At 38.1% G+C, this 21,280-nt stretch overlaps 2 protein-coding genes across 2 annotated transcripts; both read left to right on the forward strand.

Moving 5' to 3' along the window:
• bhlhe40 (basic helix-loop-helix family, member e40) lies at nt 1-3,734 on the forward strand. The gene is made up of 5 exons (XM_067387172.1): nt 1-369; nt 468-531; nt 745-852; nt 1,230-1,353; nt 1,584-3,734. The coding sequence occupies exons 1-5, from the start codon at nt 293-295 to the stop codon at nt 2,420-2,422; spliced, it is 1,212 nt and encodes a 403-aa protein (XP_067243273.1). The 5' UTR covers nt 1-292; the 3' UTR covers nt 2,423-3,734.
• Nucleotides 3,735-8,266: 4,532 nt separating this feature from the next.
• On the forward strand, nt 8,267-20,828 carry arl8bb (ADP-ribosylation factor-like 8Bb). Its single transcript, XM_067387907.1, has 7 exons — nt 8,267-8,445; nt 11,473-11,553; nt 11,680-11,753; nt 13,474-13,567; nt 14,104-14,171; nt 15,978-16,048; nt 18,351-20,828. The coding sequence occupies exons 1-7, from the start codon at nt 8,323-8,325 to the stop codon at nt 18,398-18,400; spliced, it is 561 nt and encodes a 186-aa protein (XP_067244008.1). The 5' UTR covers nt 8,267-8,322; the 3' UTR covers nt 18,401-20,828.
• Nucleotides 20,829-21,280: the final 452 nt, after the last annotated feature.

Consider the following 21,280-nt stretch of genomic DNA (forward strand, 5'->3'; position numbering starts at 1 on the left):
AGCTCGAGACGTGTCTGCAGTCACAGGGTTTATTTAACACGTACTTCAAATCCACCCACATACACTCATTTAACCAGCACCGGAGCCGACAAACGCCTCCTGCATCTCCACCTCACAACAACATCAGTTTTGCGTCCTACTTTTGAGACACCATATCTGGAACGAAAACTACTTTATTCGAAGGAAATACTTGTAGACTTTGATGAAAGAGTAAAGGATCTGGTTTTTATTTTTATATATTGATTTATATTTGTAACCCTATTCTTACACCAGTAAGACACATTAGGGTGAAATGGAGAGGATTACCAGTGCTCAGCCTCCACCGTGTATGGCCAAACACGCCTCGCTGGATATCTCTGACATGGAAAGGTAAGTCAGTCTCCAGACGCTGCTTATTCGTGTTTTTGAAAGCTTTCCAGAGAGCTATATCTCTTATTAACTGTATTTTATTTCATTTTATTTTATAGAATGGACTTTCCGATGTATGTGTATAAACCCCGGCGGGGAATGAAGCGCAGTGAGGACAGCAAGGTACGAAATGCGCAATTACGCACAAATATAATTTGCGCACACTTTTACCTGCCAACTTTATATAAATGTATTTTAGTGTTCTTAACAATATTTATTTAACCTGCACAATTTATTGATTTTTTTTTGTGGCAGTTTTAGTTTTTTTTTTTTTTTTTTTTTTTAATGCTTTTTACGCATGGAAATTAATTTAAAAATGTAACTCCTAACCCTCAGGATACATACAAATTGCCTCATCGATTGATCGAAAAGAAAAGGAGGGACCGAATAAACGAGTGCATCGCGCAGTTGAAGGATTTGCTGCCCGAACACCTTAAACTCACTGTAAGTAATATGGGAGTGGATGGGCTCACCTCACAATGTTGTAGTGCAAAGCGCCACCTGCTTGTTGATCATGAATAAATCATGTTTGTCCTGCTTTTGGATTAGTCACCCTCTCCTATAATGTGCTTGATGTACATTTTTAATATATACAACTTGTAAAGATCACAATTTAACATCACGAATCTGCCATTAGTTAATTATTCATACGTCAACAAGGCTGTAGGAGTATTTATTACTTGCACGCACATGTGCATGCACTGGTGAGCCGAGAGGGGTGTCTTCATTCCTGCTCGACGCAGGTTTGTCCTCTCTGAGCCGCTGCGGAGAGGGTTACATAAGAAAGATCAACATGCTTATCTGGGTTCTTCCTGTTTTAGACTCTGGGACACTTGGAGAAGGCTGTTGTGCTGGAGCTCACGCTCAAGCATGTGAAAGCTCTTAACAACCTGCTGGAGCAGCAGCAACAGAAGATCATTTCCTTGCAGAACGGAATGCAAATCGGTGAGTTTTCGATAATGCATAAGGGGCGGAACACCTAATGTGCAACCGTGTCGCAGGAAGCAGCCCTGCTGAACTTTTCAACTCCCCTCCCCTTGTGTTTGTTTTCGAGCAGATTACAAAATAAAGAAATTGAGACACGCTTGCGCAATGCAGCAAATGATCTAGCCTTCATGACTGTTGTGAAGGAAAACCATTGGCATGCTCTCTAACCCGTTATGGTTCTATTGCAGGTGAACAAGGCAATGGGCACTCAGAAAACAGTGAGGAGATGTTCCGTTCCGGGTTCCACTTGTGCGCCAAGGAGGTTCTTCAGTTCCTGGCCAACCAGGAGACCGTGCGAGACCTGACGCCTGCTCACATAATCGACCACCTTCAAAAAGTGGCGTCTGAGCTCATTCAGAGTCCGCCGAGTCCTCGTCTGGACGAGCCCGCTCCCAAACCTCAAGAAAGCCGGGAGAAACCGGCAGGCCTGCAGCCGAAAGCAGCGGAGGGCCACGCTAAAAACTGCGTGCCCGTCATTCAAAGGACTTATCCCCACAGCAGCGAGCAGAGCGGGAGCGATACGGATACCGACAGCGGCTACGGAGGCGAGCTCGAGAAGCGCGACCCGAAAGCCCAGCGGCCGGTCTACTACGGCAAAGACGCTGGGGATCTCAAGTACGGCGGCAGCATTAAAGAGGAGCTGGACGAGCCGCAGGCCAAGCGGCAGAGGTCCGACTCTTCAGAAGACGAGTCTCTGTCGGGGCACGAAATAGTGGGCGGCCACAGCCCCTACATGAGCTTTTCTCCACACCAGCCCCTGTGCATGCCCTTCTACCTCTTTCCACATGGCGCAGCCGCCGCGTACTTGCCCATGCTGGAGAAGTGTTGGTACCCGGGGGCTATGCCGGTATTGTACCCAGGCCTCAGCGGCTCCCCGACGGGCTTGTCTCCTGAAAAACTCCCCTCGTCCTTGGCCATGTCGTCAAGAGTGGGCTCCCCCGCCACCCCTCCGACCTCCATGGACTCTCCTGCGCTCCTGCAGGCCCTGAAACAAGTCCCCCCGTTAAACCTGGAAACCAAAGACTGAGGACTCTCTCTGGGGTCCGCCAACAGCCCGCTCTCTGAATGTTCTGGTCTCGAGAGTGGACTTCCCTGCTGAATAAGCTCCCGTAGAGGGTTCTGTTGAAGAGGGCGCAAAGACAAAGTTCGACGCGCCCTCACGCACGGCAAACCGCTGTTCTGATTCCTCTCAGAAGTACGACAGCCTCCACACACTTGCACACACTCTTATCAGCTCCCTCCACAACCAGCAGACACATACCCAGACAAGGAACGGTCCACGTGGACGCAGACGGGTAAAGGAGGTCCCGTGCAAAGCACTGTGAGACACTGTGAAGGTCAAAACGAGGACAGTGAGCGCTGTCCTTCGAGAAAAAGGACCTGGGGCAGGCGAACGACTGCTCTCTGCACTTATGCCGAATGTTTCAGTCGAAAACAATACAAAACAATAACCCAGAATGTGACGTGCAGACGGTCCCCCAATGATAAGGACTTTGCACAAGTACCTTTTCATTTGTTGAATGTAAACACAAAGTCATTTTTTTTTAATAAAACATCACCCCTGTAGATGCTGCTTTTTGGACATTTCTCTGTGCCGTGGACGCTTGATCAGGAAGCTCCACTCTCTTCTGCTTCTGTGACTGCTTTAACTGATAGGAACCGTCCTTTTAGACTAGAATGCTACCAAATAAATGTCTTTTCTTTGGCTGAGGGGAGCACAGGCGCGTGCACGTTTCCCATCTCGCGCTCACCTGAGTTTTCTTGCATAAATGAGGACACCATCGACTCCCGAGACGTGATGCTCGTGTAAATACGGGAGTGATGTAATCATGGCCCCGCTGTAGCTTTTGAGTTTGTCATCCATTCGTGCACGTAGGTGAAGTTGTTGTGAGGTAACCGCATTGTGTAATCATTTTGTTTATACTACTTGTACATCTGTATTTTTGATACGTGACCCACACATTCATGTTCTCGAGTTTTAGACAGCCGAGCGCTGTATGCCATGAGATTGTGTACATAGCTTTGGACCTAGACTCGATCTGCATCATGTTCTGTGTTCATTTCTGGTCAAATTAGGACAGATCTTTGTTCATGCTGTTGCCTTTACCTGTTTAAAGCAGTAAACATGATGGCGGATATCTACATTTTTAATCCTGGATTCTACATAGAAGCAAAAGGAAGTGAATGTAATGTTTAAAACAATATATTAGTTTTGTATAGGAAGAGGTACTTACTTTTTATTTTGGGACCTAAGAGAAGGTTGTTTGATGTATATATTTTGTCTAAAGTATTGTTGACATACAGTAAAGAAAAAGTATTAATAAAGTTTTTTTTTTTTTTCCTGTGGAAATCATGTGTCTGAGTCTGTGTTGGAGAGCTTGAACATGTTTAGCTGCAAAATCAACCTCGCTGTTTTTCCCATCATCACAGTTCGTCTTTATATAACACTTATATAACCAGTAAACTCGCTCTGTCTATGCAAATCCTTTAGACACACAATATGATAAGAGTCAGGTTACACATATTCCAGCCTCACGGATTCTAACTAAAGTCCATGAATTTGTCGATGGTAAACTGTCTGGTTATCTGGCCTATATAACCTACCCAAACAAAGTGAGGGAAAAAAACATAATTGTTTAATTATTATTCTTATTCTTCGTCTTTGCAACCGATTTACATACTTTGATGAATCACGTCCTTGGCTAATGCTCGTTAGCTGTTGAATGAGGTTAAGTCTTCCCGCGTGTCTGGCTGTGTGCTCGATCCAGTGCAGTTTCTCCTCCTCCGCCCCGCTGGGATGTGAACAGGCAGCAGTGTAATCACACCGGACCTGCTGCTCACATGTAGAGCCACACGGTAGGCCAAACTCGCTGCACTGAAGCATGAGCAGACACATGCCACCTATCCAGCACGGTCAGACCAACATAACAACACGATTTATGATTGTGGGACAACAATAATAGTGTTATATGTTGTCTGTAAGTGATATAATTAATCAATAAGGTAATATGTTTTTAGAGACATAAAGTAGTCTTATCTTTAATCTGTTTGGTCGTTGAAATTAGCTATTAGGGTAGGATGGGGGAAGATGCGCCTCTTAAGAATAATGTGGATTTACTTTTAAATTGTAACATATTTAGATATAAGTTTAGCATGTGTTCATCAGCCAGTGTGTTATTTTAGGAAATAAATTTGCTAATTTAGTTGATTATTGCACAAAATGTCACATATTAAAAGAGCCCCCCTGGATAAACTTTTACAGAATGTATATATTTTAAAGTGCCATTAATGTAAAATAGTAACTAAACTATTGTAATTTAGTTGATAATAATTGAATAACCGATGACAGACAAAGCAGAATTCCAGTAAAAGAGATTAATCTGAAAGAAAAATTATTCTATTACTTATATACAGGCTTATGAATAGTTACTTATTTGATTGCTCCTATTTTAATTATCGATATGTCATAATAGCAACACTAGGAATGCAAATTTAATGATTTAACTCAACTAACCTAAATGTTTTAATGAAAGCAAAGATGTTTGAAATGTACATCTAATTCATGGAAATACTGAATAATAAACAGGATGATAAAATTAAAATAGAAAGAGTTTTGAGGCTTAACTGGTGTAGAGCTCTGAACAAAATGCAACAAACAAACAAACAAACAAATTAAATGGGAACATTCCTATTGACTGTCATCATTTCAAGGTAAAAAAAAAATATATATATAAATATATATATATATATATATATATATATATATATATATATATATAAAGCAAACAATGTTTCTAAAACTAAGACTGTAATAAAAAATCATAGTGTTACAAAATAACATCAACGCAATAGATAACGGTGTAACTGTGAAAATGTTATGAAAGAAAGAAAGAAAGGAACAAAAAAACAATGTTAATTTACACACTGCTTGCAGCAAGTATGAAGTTGTTACGACGTGTTTGAATGTCTCATCCTTCTATTATAAAGCTTTTAGCGCCATCGCGTGGAATAATGATGAACTGCAACGAACCTTAAAGTCCCCCTGAAATCAAAATGTAAGTTTTTTTAGATTTAGTATGAATATGTTAGCCAGCCTTAAGGTTATGAGTATGCTGGTGTGATCCTAAACAATGTCAAAATTTGCATTTAGGAGATATAAGCATTCAAATCTTTCAGTCTCTCACTTCCGCTAAAATGGATCACGGATTTTCTTGACATCACATCACACTTCAGTTTCTCGTCAAATCTTTGGTCCAATCAAATGCTCTCTAGAATCTGAAGTCCTGCCACTCCTACGCTACACTGAAGCTGTGGCTGAAATCGGTCATTTGTTCACATATTTACTAGTTTCTACATGGTGAATGGCACATAGTGCACTATATAGAGAATAGGGAACAATTCAGACAGTTTAAATATGCTTTCCTTTGACACGAATAAAGTCAGTTTTCGCGTTAATATCCCGCGAACCGCCATAACGCGAGCAGTCACCTCCGATCCAGAGACACGAGAGCACAGAGGGGATCACATGCACGAGTCGGCACAGACCACAAAAGGTATCAGACCCATTTGAATTCTGCACAGAATGCTGTATATTAAAGTGATATAAAGGACATTTGGAGTAGAAACGGTTAGAGATTAGAAGGAAAATGAGGTTTTACAGAGTCTAAGGGCTCTGGTCAAGCTGTAACATAAAAAAAAAAAAACGCTATTGGCTATTTTAAAAAAGGGGCGGTATATATGCTATATGTTCGATATATCGCCCTGTCTTCCTGTTTCAGTTGAAAATATGTAAACACATTGAATAATGCCAAAGTCCCTTTAAGACAAGTCATTTCACTCGGCGGCCATCTTTGAAACGCCTCTCGGGCATTCAAGTCATAGACAGTAAAAGAAATGGACACAGCGACCCCACTGGAACTCAATTGAGACAAGTGAAGCCCATTTTTAGCGATTTTTAGCACTTCCGTTTCTGACGCGCAGACTCAAACTAAGCTTGATGACGTCAGCAACCTGTCTGACAGATGTAAATCTTCTAGTAGCTGTGCGTGCAAACTGCCATCGTTAATCTTGCAGAGACGGCGAGCTTGAGCGGGGAGTTCTTTGGCGTGAGTGAGCAGGAGTAAGTATTCTGATTAATTAGTTTGTATAGTATTTTAAAATGTAACGCCAGTACGCCATATTAAGTTAATGCATACTATTGCCTGCGAGCTTCTCCTCCTGTCTGTACGGTAATTTCTCTACTGTGCGACAGAGAGTCGAGTGGTTATGACGCAATCGTTAGCCTATTTTTACAAAAACTGTTTCTACGGGGCCATAATGTAACATAGAAGGTAATGGAGCCCTTTATACATTGCCGTGTATGTTTAGAAATAAATTATGGACATATGGACGCCTCAGATGTAAAGTTATTCGCTGTCAAAGTGACGCCAAAATGAATGGGAGTCAATGGGATGCTAACGCAAGTGAAGTTCTGCTACAAGATGGCGGCACGCGGCCGACTTCAACTTCCGGTCGACTTCCTTGGGCACTGATTCAAGTGCTGTCCTATCTCTTTGAATGGGGAAACATCAAATTCTCCAAAACTGTTTGCCAAGATTTCGATTAAATTTCATATTTGAAATCACCAATAAAATCTGACAATAACTGTCTCACAAATTTTGTTTCTAAACGATCGAATCATGACACAAAACAGTATTATTCAGGCTGGATCAAGCTAATGCGCATCTCTTGTGCCTCATTTCGGAGGCGCGCATCTGACAGTTTCTATAGGAACCGGAGCTTCTAACGGCCGCTGCAGTGACACAATGACTTTACCAATCAGCGATTGGCTCTTATTTAAAAGGCAGGACTTATTCCGCCATATTGTGCGTTGTACTTTCGCCTATTCAGAACAATTCAAGTGACGCGTCTTGTGTTATTCTATAGTGTTTGAGAATGCTGCGCGTTCCAACACTCTGCAGTGGGCCTTTAAACAAAGTCCCTTTAAGACAAGTCATTTCACTCGGCGGCCATCTTTGAAACGCCTCTCGGGCATCCTGGGCATCATGCAATCTCTTTGAATGGGGAAACATCAAATTCTCCAAAAATGTTCGCCAACCTTACGATTAAATTTCATATTTGAAATCACCAATGAAATGTAACAACAACCGGCTCATAAATTTAGTTTCTAAACGCTCGAATCATGTCTCTTCGGAGGCGCGCGTCTGTGATTCTAACGGCCGCTGAAGTGACGCGATGGCTTTACCAATCGGCGATTGGCTCTTATTTAGAAGGCGGGACTTACTCCGCCATATTGCACGTTACACTTTCTCCCATTCAAAACAATACGAGTGACGAGTCTTGTGTTATTCTATAGTCTTTGCTTTAAAGCGCAATTGCTTATCTTTTTCTTCTTCTTTTAACTTATTTACTTACTTGTTTACTGTATGTATTCACAATGTTTACGGTCCTCACTTGGAAGAAGCCATCTGTTCAGCAACTTATTTTACATAACACTCAACTGTATTATGTGTTAATTTAAATCTTGTTTTAATGTATTAAATGGGTTGCACTTTATGCATTTATTTCATATGTATGCATTTATTTGTTTGTTTTATAAATAAATAAATAAATGTTTATTTAGATTTTAGATTATTTAGATGACAATCCAAAACAAAGATTTCATTTTGTTAATAAATTAACTCTGTTTTTCTTGTTACGCAAACAAAGCAATTAAAAGTTTCCCTAATATTTATTTAAAAGCCTTCAGCACAGCAGTGTGACTTTTATTATGAAAGATTTCCGCACGGACATAGAGCGGCGCGTTTATTGTGCGTCAGTAGTCATCACATGACCTCAGCCGCTTCCTCTTTCTCCTCGATTCCTCCAGCAGGATCAGAATCTGCCCTGCCTCATCCTGACTATCAGAGTTCACCCAGCAGCGCAGAGATGTTGGCCCTCTTCCACCGGCTCCTCGACTGGCTCAGGTCGCTCTTCTGGAAGGAGGAGATGGAGCTGACGCTGGTGGGACTGCAGTACTCTGGAAAAACCACTTTTGTCAACGTGATTGCTGTAAGTGTAATTTAATTCCTCAGAGTTTTGGCACTGAAGCTTGACTGAGCGGTTTGTTATTGTTGTCATGTCATTGCCTGTCATGGGGCGGAGAACAGATGATTTAATACCTTTTCATATGAGTAATGTGCTCTTAGGGATATGGGTGTCGTTTTCTTTTCTTTTCTTTTCTTTTTTTTTTCACAGATTGCTTGACGTTTTAGATATGAAATATAAATTTTAGTTTCTCCAGGTTTGAGGACTGTTTTAAGTGTTCCGACTTTTAGGGTGGATGAGATGCCACTGGGGTGCTTTAATGTTTTAGTTTAAAAATGCAACCAGATTCATAAACATGTACTATAATATAATACAAACACAATATTAATATATCTACTTATCTCAAAGTGAGACATGTAAGGCTTTGCTTTCATATTGATTAGGTGCTAAATGTCTTTGATTTCCTTCATAGATAATAATGTGATAAACAGCTTCTTTTCCGGAAACTCATTGTGGTTTTGAATGTGTTTACAATCTAAGGTTGCTTTGTTAAGTTTGTGACACTAATAATGTCACAATAATGTTTTTAAAAATTATTTTAATGTATGTGGAGCATTGCATCATATTTGCACAGATAAACCTGAAAATAACCCATATTTTGAAAGGTCTCTGAGCACAGCAGCCTGAATCTGATATTAGGCAACAATCTTAAATGCAATTAACTGTCCCACTGGGGATTCTTGTCCATTTAGGTGAGGTTATTGTGAAAAGTTGCCGTTTTTTCCATGCTTCTGCAATGCAGTACAATGAGTTTACAAAGCCAGGGTTTCTATGGTCTGTTGCACAACTCTACATGATGGGTTTGAAAATGAATTTAAAGAGGAAAAGAGAAACATCTCTTTCGGTTTCAGCATCTCGCACACACAGGTGTCATTCTAGTTTCAGAGAATGATTTATGGGTTCTTTATTAAAACCATCATTTGTTTCGTTCTGTATTTGTATCTTGCTAAACAATTCTCATTCAGTATTTCCTCACTTATAAATGTGAACCAATTAAGTTTAAATTAGCATAGGAGACAAGAAGTAAATGCTTGTATCGTAAACCACAAGAAATGCAGAGGAAATGTTCTTTATTAAAGCTCTGAAGGTCTTCAAATGCACCACTTAAAGAGATAGTTCACCCAAAAATGAGAATTACCCCATGACTTACTCATCATCCTAGTTGTATATGACTTTCTTCTTTCATACAAACACAATCAGAGTTATATTCAATAATGTTCTGGCTCTTTCAAGCTTTATAATGGTAGTGAATAGAGGATGAGATTTTGAAGCCCAAAAAAGTGCATCCATCCATCATAAAAGAAATCCACACAGCTCCGGGGGGTTAATAAAGGCCTTCTGAAGTGAAGCAATTCATTTGTATAAGAAAAATATCCATATAAAACTTTAAATCTCAAATAACTAGCTTTCTACAGACGGCCGTCACATGATGTACTGACAAACGCAGAAGTGCAGAGGAGAGAGCAAAACTAAACACCGGTCACGAATTAGAAGACTAAAATGAGAATTTTTAAAGAGAAATGTCTGAGGATTTCAATATAAGATAAGAGGAGCTTGAGTTTGTTGCCCAGTTTGAGCCTTTATTAACTCTTTGGGGCTGTGTGGATTTCTTTTATGATGGATGGATGCACTTTTTTGGGCTTCAAAATCTCATCCACTATTCACTGCCATTATAAAGCTCGGAAGAGCCAGGACATTATTGAATATAACATTATTGATTGTATTTGACTGAACGAAGAAAGTCATATACACCTAGGATGGCTTGAGGGTGAATAAATCCTGGGGTAATTTTCATTTTTGGGTGAACTTTCCCTTTAAGTGTTTTGTAATATGTTCTTCAAGTTAGCTAAGCTCTTGTATATAGAAATATAGATTCCTATATTTAATATTGGGGCTTTGCAATATCTCGCTCCACAAATAATTATGATAATATTTTTAAAGGAAAGATCTTGCTTTTCCCTTTTCACCCAAAAGTGATATGAAATCTCCACATGAATCAATTCAATCATTTTGCTCAATTTAATAAATCATGTGTCACAAGACTTTCTGACCTGTTTTACCAAAAAAATTCCCATGTTACTAAAAATACCCATGAGTTAAGCTTGAGTTGCTGAATTTGAATGTAGACTTCCCCTTGTTTGTGTTATTTTGTGAAACATCAGACTATAGAGTGCCCCAGAGATGACGTGTTTTGTAGGCCAACCCGGAAGTTAGCGGCGCACGGGTTTCCTCGATTGAAAGCCTATGCATTTTTCCCATAGACTTTTGGAAAATCGCAGAAAATAAGCTCTGTGTTTAACAAAGGGTTATGACACTTACACGTTTTGTCTATCAAGATAATCTTTACAAGTGAACACAACATTTATACATTTTGAAGCCTAAATAAAGTCGTCTGATATAAAAAGCTAACAGCAAGCTATAAACAGACTACAGCACACCATGGTCGCGGATCAACGTCGTCACCACCAAGCTTCCTCAAACTTTATTTAGAAAACAACTCTATTTAAAAACGTGCTCACTGATTATGATCTGTGCTAGTACTTTTCCACTTTTTCATGAGAAATGCTGTCCAAATGCCCTGTTTGTCATGATGACGTCTAAAGTCTCCGCCAAAGGAAGCAGTCCCTTTTAGCAATTTGTTAGCAACCGCCGATTTTAAGACACAGTAAAAGTTTTAAAAAATCACAAGTGGGTTATAAATGGTGTGTTTTATGTCATAGATCAAAACGTGAAAGTATTTAGAGGCTTTGTTTACCACAGACCTTATTTCAGGCGATTTAGCAAAAACCCATTCAAAAAACCCATAGACTTTACGGCGTTGGAACTGGAAGTCCTAAAATGCTAACTCGCTTCCGGGTTTTGCCTACAAAATTGCGTCATCCCTGAGGCACTCTATTAGATTGTCATTTTGTAAACCTTTGCATCCCTTCACATGTCGATTTGTTTTATCCATTTAATTGAAATTATCTGCATGTGTTTCTTTTCCTCTAGTCTGGTCAGTTCAATGAAGACATGATCCCTACAGTCGGCTTCAACATGAGGAAAGTCACCAAAGGCAACGTAACCATAAAAGTAAGTCTCTTGTTAGATCCAGTTTTAAAGACTCTTTAATACACATTATATTAAATTATATAGTTACATCAGCAATGCCTGCCCACATGTCCAACTTTGTAGCATATATGTGTTGTTCTCATATAGATTTGGGATATAGGCGGGCAGCCGCGGTTCAGGAGCATGTGGGAGCGATACTGTCGGGGCGTCAACGCTATAGTGTGAGTATCATCTGCTGTTTGTCCCCTCAGACACTTTTAAAATGGTTTATTCCACTATCTACCCTCTACGATACTTGATTCTGATTGGTCAGTGACATTGAGCTAGCGGCAGCTTTTGCTACGAATGAAGTACATCAAGGAATACGTATTCCAGATCAAAGTTCAATCTTCACAGCAGAAGCAAACGCTTTATTGTTGGCATTAAAATTTATTGAAACATCTTCACAGAAGAAATTCTTAATAGTGACTGACTCAAAATCATGCCTGGATTCACTGGAAAATATGAAAACTGATCATCCAACATGGTCAAGATCTTCATTACATTATCAATGCTGAAATCAAAGGCTTTTAACATCTACTTTTGCTGGGTACCTGGACACTCAGGAATTGCTGGAAATGAGAAAGCGGACAATGCAGCAAAAGAAGCACTATCCACAGAATCAATAAAGTGTTCTATACCTTTTACAGACTTAAAACAAACGATAAAAGAATACATCAAAAATAAATGGCAATCAGAATGGGATCAATGTCTAAATAATAAGTTGCGTGAAATAAATCCTGATGTGAGGAAAAAACATAATTCCTGTTTTGATGAATGATGGAATCAAGTTATATATACAAGATGTAGAATAGGACATTCAAAAATGACACACCAATTTTTACTCTCAGGAGAAAACCATCCAAAATGTTCATCTTGTCAAAATCCATTGTCCATTAAACATATCCTTTTAGACTGTATTACATTTACCCCTGTGAGAAACCGTTTTTACTCTGTTGATAGTTTTGAAAAGGTTTTTAATCAAGTGAGCCCAAGCATGGTTTTAAGATTTTTAGAGGAAATAAATTTGAAACATCTTTTTTAATCTTCCTTTGATTTAATTATACTTTATTCTCGCCATGAATATAGCCTTTGAAGCTGGTATGGCGTTAAAAAAGAAAGAAAGAAGAAAGAAGAAGACATTGAGCAGCTAGATAGGTTTGTTTTAATGACCACAAAAAAAAAGAAAAAAAAAAAGACAGAACTTAAAATTAAGCATATTATATTGTAGCTAAATATTTTTTGCTGGTCAGTCCATAGAAAAAGATAACTAAAATTGCAGATTAATAATAAATACAGTAAATATACACTACTGTTTAAAATTTTGGGATGTGTAAGGTTTTGTGTTTTTGAAAGATGCCTGTTATACCACGATTGTGCTTATTAATATTGTAAAATATTATTACAATTTAAAATAAATGTTTTCTGTTTTAATATATTGGAAATTAGCCATTTGGCACATTTACAGAAGTGTTAATTAATGTGCATGGTCTTTATAAATAAATTAAGATAAAAAATATTTTAAAATATATATTTTTTTATTCCTGTGATGGCAAATCTTTCAGCATTATTACTTCAGATGTTACATGATCCTTCAGAAATCATTCTGATATGCTTATGTGCTGCTCAAGAAACATTTCTTTATTTCATGTCCATTAATGTACTTATTTGTTAAGTAGCTGTGTAATAGGGGGATAATGTACAGTCAGCCAGTCATTATCTCAAAATAAATCTCTTCAGGGTGATCGAGACTGCTGTGCTTTCGTTTTAAGGTCTTGATCACTCAGTCAGGGTTTATTTAGCAATAATGATTGGCTGATTATATTATCTAATCATTTTAAGAGTTAATTTTTACATTACTGTATTATTAAGGACTCCATTAAGAACTGTTGCTGTTTTCAGGTACATGGTGGATGCTGCAGATCGTGAAAAGGTGGAAGCTTCAAGAAACGAGCTACACAACTTGTTAGACAAACCACAGCTGCAAGGCATTCCTGTAAGAGGATTTCTCTTTTATTATTGTAGCTGATCATTTCCCCTGTGGTGTTAATGGAGGACTGTTTGTCTTATTAATACTTCCTGCTGTTTTATTACTGCTGAACTTACCAAAATGACAGGAACACAAGCCTAGCCATCGCACCACACCTTTTCCAGATCTTTCCAGAGCTGCTGTGTGGTATTTAAGGAGCATGACTAAGCATCTCTACCGTCAGCTCCTGTGGTCCGAGATGTCCTCACTGGGGGCACTATAGGTCTTGTCTTCACCAGAGAAATCAGCACAGAGGAAACAGTTTGCTCATTGATTATCTGTCTGTAGGGAGTGATGGGACTTTGAGCAGTGCCGGTCACTATTTGCTAAAGCCGCCAATTTAAAAAGACAGCTTTATCACGATCTGATGTGGGACCAACACCCAAATACGTAAATCTTTAAGCACTGAAAGTAAAAGTGCCAGTGTGAAATGTGCAGTTTAAATCTAAAGACAATTCAGGAGGTGCGTTGTAGGTGATTTAGTGTTACTTTGTCCTCCACAGGTACTTGTCCTTGGCAACAAAAGAGACCTCCCTATTGCGCTAGACGAGAAACAACTCATTGAAAAGATGTAAGACTTTCTCTGTTTTTTTTCTTCAAGCTATTCCTTGACTAAAGTTTTGGCCATGATAGTGAGAGATTAATTTAGTGTTTCCTGCTTTACACAGACCCATATAGAGTGCAATAGTCGGGTTCCGGAAGTAAAAATCCCATTCTTTCTTTCCTTCCTTCTTTCTTTCTTTCTTTCTTTCTTTCTTTCTTTCTTTCTTTCTTTCTTTCTTTCTTTCTTTCTTTCTTTCTTTCTTTCTTTCTTTCTTTCTTTCTTTCTTTCTTTCTTTCTTTCTTTCTTTCTTTCTTTCTTTCTTTCTTTCTTTCTTTCTTTCTCCATAGGGAAATTCGAACAAAATAATATAAACCTTTAAAGGTGCCCTAGAATTAAAAATTGAATGTATCTTGGCATAGTTAAATAACAAGAGTTTAGTACATGGAAATGACATACAGTGAGTCTCAAACTCCATTGTTTCCTCCTTCTTATATTGCTAATGTACTGTTAAATGTGGTTAAAGTTACCATCGTTTCTTACTGTATTCACGGAGACAAGAGCCATCGCTAAACACTTGCAGTCTGTATAATTCATAAACACAACTTCATTCTTTATAAATCTCTCCAACAGTGTAGCATTAGCCGTTAGCCACGGATCACAGCCTCAAATTCATTCAGAATCAAATGTAAACATCCAAATAAATACCATACTTACGCGATTAGACATGACGAACACTTTGTAAAGATCCATTTTGAGGGTTATATTAGCTGTGTGAACTTTGTTTATGCAGTGATAGAGTCGAGAGCTCGGGAGGGGGCAGAGAGCGCAAGCAAATAAAGGGGCCGCAGCCTGAATCGGCGCATTTTTAATTATGCCCCAAAATAGGCAGTTAAAAAAATTTATAATAAAAAAAAAAAAATCTATGGGGTATTTTGAGCTGAAACTTCACAGACACATTCAGGGGACACCTTAGGCGATGGCACCTTTAAAGACAGCCATACTTTGAGCTTTGAGGTTGTTAATTGATGAAGCTGTCAGCCCACATTATTGCAGCTTATTTTTAAAATAATTGTTTATTGTAATTCCTGGAGAAAATTACCCATACTGCTGTACAGAAAGTTACACCAATCAGGGAGTCGAAAAAAGCAACACACCAAAATAGTTCTTTAGCTCTGCCCACTCCCATCATGAAGCACTGCAAATGATGCAGTCGAGTCGATCTTTCTCTATGCTCGCAAAATACTTAAGATGTTTGTGTGTGTGTGTGTGTGTGTAATATATATATATATATATAATTACACACACACACACACACACACACACACACGCACACACATACACGAGTTTTATATTTCTCCATGGTTTTTAATTCAAGTATGCTGTTTGCAATGCTTCATAGGATAGTAGATCTTTCCCTCACTAAAGCCGTTATGTACACAGTCTCGTACCTTTGTGTTTTTGTCTGATTTTCAAAAACTTTTTTACTTCAAATCAAAGTTTGTAGTGCTGGGATTCACCTCAAAGCTGATTAGCTTCATTCATACCTTTTAACAAAGAATAAAAAAAAAAATCCCTATGGGAAAAATGAATGGAAAAATTACTTCCTATTTTTAGACTTCTTCTTTTTTGGGGGTTATTTCAAGTCTAAAATACACTATGGCAGTTCTGTACACTTGCTAGCACCAAACCTATCCTCATTGGAAGATCTTTTTGGTTTTTTTTTTTTTCTTTTTTTTTCTGGGATTTTTTGACATTTCCACAGTCAGGTGACAATAGAAAAAGTTCATGTGAGGCTACACTCAAAAATAGCAAATGCTATTTCCTTTTCTGCAGGAACCTGTCTGCCATTCAAGACCGAGAGATCTGCTGCTACTCCATTTCATGCAAAGAGAAAGACAATATAGGTGAGTTACTGCATTTTATACACATGCAAATATAAAATGATAACTGGTCAATTTTTTTTTTTTCAAACTTTTCATTTTTAGATATTGTCCAAAGTTAGATTTTTCTGACTGTTATTTCATTTGTCAGGCTTTACTAGGTTAATTTGGAATAACCAAATTCCTTGAAAAAGTGAGAGTGAGAAAGGTATGGAAAACATAGTGTGGAAAAAAGAAGAAAGGCCTGCTGGAGTTCGAGTATATTTACAACACTGAATCAAATGACTCATGAACCACCTCACTGTGACTCATTCACATTTTAGCGATTGATTTTTTTTTTTTTCACCAAACACTAGTCGTCGTGGTTATGATTTCATCATTTCCGCTAATCTGAGAAGCCATCCATTTGCAATCATTACACTACATTACCCAGTTTTTATTAGCTTTACAAATAGGTAATTGGCAAAGAAAAAACAATGTGTTTTCCTGTAAAGCAGCAGTTCCCAAACTATGACACATACTTGTAACATTGTAGGTGTGTCCCAATTTGCTTACTTATGCACTATTCTGTGTCCTTTTGTAGTACAAATAGTGAGAGTAGTGTGTTCACACTGTAAACTCCAAATACAAAAAGTACACTTTAAATACTTAATTATGCACTTAATTAACCGGAAAAAAACAAGTGTGGAAGTGTTGGACTCGTCATGCACTCAACTGTTGCAGCTTTAGTTACGCAGCAGAGGGGGAGTGGCAAATAACCTTCTATTATTCATACATTATATGGTTGAGTACATAGTTAATAATATATAGTATATCAGTGTATAGTGTGTCATTTCGGATGCAACTTATGTAGAACATTTTTAATGAGATATTTACTTAATTTTTGTGTTACAAGCATCACTGATAGCAGTCATTATCATTAATGTCTTTAAAGGTGCTAAAGAGGATCTTTTCGTCGACTGAGAATCCAAAGACTGTTAGTGAGTTTTTGAAATAAGCGCATGCGTAAGAACAACCCCACTCCTTCACAGCTCATTTCGAGGGAACGCCTCCCAAAACTTGTGCACGAGTATTGGAACACAAGTGTTTACCACCGGCATTCGCTGTGTTGTGTTGGTGGATTCATTATGTCGGACTCACCGCAACTAACTCATAATCTGCAGTTGTCACTCCTGTCTCCGGACAAAAAAATTGCATGCGGAGCCACATGGAACATCACAGCAGTGATTGACAAGCCAGAGGGCCAAACGTTTACGCGATCATGGCTGATGTTTTTAAGGGCCTACCTCATGCACAGATGATGTATATTAATATTATTCCTTTCAGTGCACCTAATAAATAGTCTTTTATCAGTTGGTAAAGACAGTTTCAAGTAATATTGCAAAAATGTATAAAACAAAACATCCTCTTTAGCACCTTTAAAAAGCTGCATATAAGAAAGTTAATTAGCATATTTAAATAATGAACCATTGACAGTTTAATTAAACAAAAACTGTCGTCCATAGTGTGCTGCAAGAAGGAGTCCTAAAATCCAAAAATGAACATTTTTTTCTAACTTCTGGTCCCATTGTCTAATCGCCCCAAAGTCAATGGGTTTCTAAATGGTTTTTGGTTAAATGCCTGATCTAAGGTGTAATACAAGCTCAAGATATAATCACATTTTATTCTGTGACAAAATATCTCGGTAATACATGACTCATGATTTTTTTCAAGCTTTTCTGCATCTTTATGCAGGATGGTTGCTAACAAGTATCTAAATGGGACTAAAGAGGTTGTCGGGGACATTAAGCATCATCACATCAAACAGGAAAACTCATCGATTCACTAATCTGCTTATTATGTTCAAACTATTCTAACTTAAACTTTCTAAAGATTTTAAATAAAGATTGAAAGAGAAGCTTAGTGGCGGTGCAGCTGTAATATAGTTAGTTTGGCAATTGTATTTAGGCTTCAAAATTCATAAAAGTGGTGTGCATTTGTAAATATAAACCAGGCTGATGCTAACATCTAGGTTGGCCTATAAAAACGTTATCCCTGCAGCATTTTATTACTCAGTTTTGATGAAGTTTTAGTAGACAAATGAATTGTTCTCATTAATTTTTTTAAAGCAGCAGTGTGTGATATATTGTTGTTATAATATAAGACATTTTGCAAGCAACATTACTTTTGAATCGCCAAGCAATATTTTGAAAGCACTGCAAATTTTACACTCTTCTGGAAATCAACGCGAATGCTTCAGTTTGGGAGAAGATGTGAAGTGCATCTGAAGATATTATATAATTGTCATAATTGTTCATCTCTTCCTCTCTCCGTGTTCTTCCTGCAGATATCACATTGCAGTGGTTGATCCAGCATTCAAAATCTCGGAGAAGTTGAGATCCACGTCCCTCTAAGCCGCATCTGTCTGTCCAGTAGCTGCCCGTCTCGATCGTTCTCTGTTACACACAGACTGTCAGTAATACATCTTCACCGGTGGGCCTCAGACTCATCTCAACTCATGATTTGCTACCATTCGGCCTGTTTTGTTGGCTCAATGGATTATACTTTTACCTAAACTTCTTTTGACCATTGACAAAGCGATATGGTTTAGATCTGCTTTGGAGTTTACCTCCTTTATCCATAAAAATAAGTTTTGAGGTGTGTGTTTATTGTTTTTGAGGGATCATTTGGTCTGCTTATCTTAATTCTTGTATAATTTAAAGCTCTAAAGCATTTTAGTCCCCCAAGTGAAGTCAAAGAGTGGTTGGAATGAACATTTGAGTAGCTAGTATTGTGCATTTAGAGCCTCAATACATTTTAAATGTACACTACCATTCAAAAGTTCGAGAACTGAGTTGGATTGAACTGAAAATAAAAGTGTGTAGAACTAAGAAAATTAATACTTCAGCTAGGATGCATTAAATTGATCAAAAGTGACAGTAAAGAAGACATTTATAGTGTTACAAAAGATTTCAAATAAAAACTTTCTATTCTTCAAAGAATCCTGAAAAATGTGCCTTCCACAAAAATATCAAGCAGCACAACTGTTTTCAACATTGATAATAATAAGAAATGTTACCAAATCAGCATATTAGAATGATTTCTGAAGGATCATGTGACATTGAAGACTGGAGTAATGATGCTAAAAAGTCAGCTTTGCCATCACCGTTGTAATAGCATTTCTCAATATTACTGTTTTGAATGTATTTTGAATCAAATAAATGCAACCATGAACCAAAAACAAAAAATCTTCCCGAACCCCAAAGCTTTTGAATGGTAGTGTACATTCAGCTGATATTTTCCATGTGCCACGCAAATATTATTTCGGAAAAGTTCAAAGAAAGATAATAGAGCCGTTTGACTAGTTGGATGCTCGACATTTACCAATATCTGCCTTTCAGCAAACGAGGAAGTTCTACTTGCTGATTATCTCATAATTAATATTCATAAGTCAAGATGATAAGTATCTCTCCATGTTTCAGATTGTCTCTATGGCTCTGTCTAAATCTTTTCCTATTTGAGACTCATTACAATAATAAAGCCCAGCTCATTAATATTCATGACCTACAGCTCATGGACAAGCTTCACATACTGTAGCCTTGAACATGAAACATCTCAATTCTGAAAACTCTCTTCTAATGGGATAAAGCGTATCGCTGATGGTCATCTTGGCATTTACATTAATTAGTGAGCATTAAGTTAAGTGCCTTCTGCAAATACACACATTTTTAATGGGATATAGTGTTATATATCGCCAAACAGCTAGTCTAAACTCCCTGTAGATGCCATTATTACCAATTTAGCACTGATTATTGTATTATTATTGTTTTAATAATTTAATTACTCCTCATCAAATGGCCATCTTCATTGTTTATGCATATACACATATTAGGATGCCAATCATTACATAGTTATGTGATTGCTACAGTGAACACCAACCCATTACTGGTTAACATACAAAATGAATGTTTAGTTATTTTAGGACATGATTCACGCACTGGAAGTGGAGGGTCTTGTGTTTATCTTCTGGGTGATCCTATCCAAGCTGAAAAAAGTAATCATCTTTTTCACACAGTGTCAAATGCTAGCTGTTTTATTGATCTTTTATTTTTCTTATCATGCCCCTAAATGCTCTGAATTCTTCTTCCTGTCTTCTAAATATTAGTTTTACAGCTATATCAACATTGTGGTTGTCTTCTGTTGTAAAATGTTATTATTTATGACTTATTACTGACACACTGAGTATTAGCTGCATGGTTCAGCGGAGTAGTTTTCCACCAACACGTTGCTTGAAGACTGAGATGAATAGACTTTCTGCTCTAGCTTCAGACTGTCTCTAATCACGTCTCTAATCTACCTCAGAGGTGTCATGAGCGACAGCGGACGTTCAGAGAGCTGTGAAGGGAAGCCTGTTTTCACCACAGAATACAAAATAAAAAAGGAAATTGCAACCTTTTATCTCACAATTCTGACTTTTTTCTTGCAGTTGCGTTTGTATCTCCGAATGCTGACATTTTTTCTTCAGAATCGTGAGATGTAAGCACGCAATTGCAGGTTATAAAGTCTGAATTGCAAGATATAAACAGAAATGTAAGAAAAAAGCTGCGGTTATCTTTTTTGTTTTAGAAAATGAAACAAGCTTCCATGGCTTTGTACCATGATGAGAGAGATCTCAAGTCTGAATACTTCAACATATGCATGTTGTTCTATGAAGCAAATCTTAAGATTTCTTTGTATCTTGTGTTTAATCTTTTAAAGGAACACTCCACTTTTTTTGAAAATAGGCTCATTTTCCAACTCCCCTAGAGTTAAACAGTTGAGTTTTACCGTTTTCGAATCCATTCAGCCGATCTCCGGTTCTGGCGGTACCACTTTTAGCATAGCTTAGCATAGTTCATTGAATCTGATTAGACCGTTAGCATCGCGCTTAAAAATCACCAAAGAGTTTTGATATTTTTCCTATTTAAAACTTGACTCTTCTGTAGTTAAATCGTGTACTAAGACCGACAGAAAATGAAAAGTTGCGATTTTCTAGGCTGATATGGCTAGGAACTATACTCTCATTCCGGAGTAATAATCAAGGAACTTTGCTGCTGTATCATGGCTGCAGCAGGCGCAGCGTCTCTCACAAACGTCTCCATGGTTGCAAGGCATGTTCCCTGTGCAAGCAGGGGCTCACGGGCGCTGCGTAATATCATTGCACTGCTGCAGCCATGATACGGCAGCAAAGTTCCTTGATTATTACGCCTGAATGAGAGTATAGTTCCTAGCCATATC

Source organism: Chanodichthys erythropterus, chromosome 6 (genome assembly GCF_024489055.1).
Source record: "Chanodichthys erythropterus isolate Z2021 chromosome 6, ASM2448905v1, whole genome shotgun sequence".
NCBI lineage: Eukaryota > Metazoa > Chordata > Actinopteri > Cypriniformes > Xenocyprididae > Chanodichthys > Chanodichthys erythropterus.

Excerpts from the sequence above, each read along its gene's own strand:
- bhlhe40 (XM_067387172.1), top strand. The coding sequence starts at position 293 with ATGGAGAGGATTACCAGTGCTCAGCCTCCACCGTGTATGGCCAAACAC. Across the intron at positions 370-467 it reads GATATCTCTGACATGGAAAG|AATGGACTTTCCGATGTATG; the intron begins GTAAGTCAGTCT and ends TTTATTTTATAG. Across the intron at positions 853-1,229 it reads CCGAACACCTTAAACTCACT|ACTCTGGGACACTTGGAGAA; the intron begins GTAAGTAATATG and ends TTCCTGTTTTAG.
- arl8bb (XM_067387907.1), top strand. The coding sequence starts at position 8,323 with ATGTTGGCCCTCTTCCACCGGCTCCTCGACTGGCTCAGGTCGCTCTTC. Across the intron at positions 8,446-11,472 it reads CTTTTGTCAACGTGATTGCT|TCTGGTCAGTTCAATGAAGA; the intron begins GTAAGTGTAATT and ends CTTTTCCTCTAG. Across the intron at positions 11,754-13,473 it reads CGGGGCGTCAACGCTATAGT|GTACATGGTGGATGCTGCAG; the intron begins GTGAGTATCATC and ends TGCTGTTTTCAG.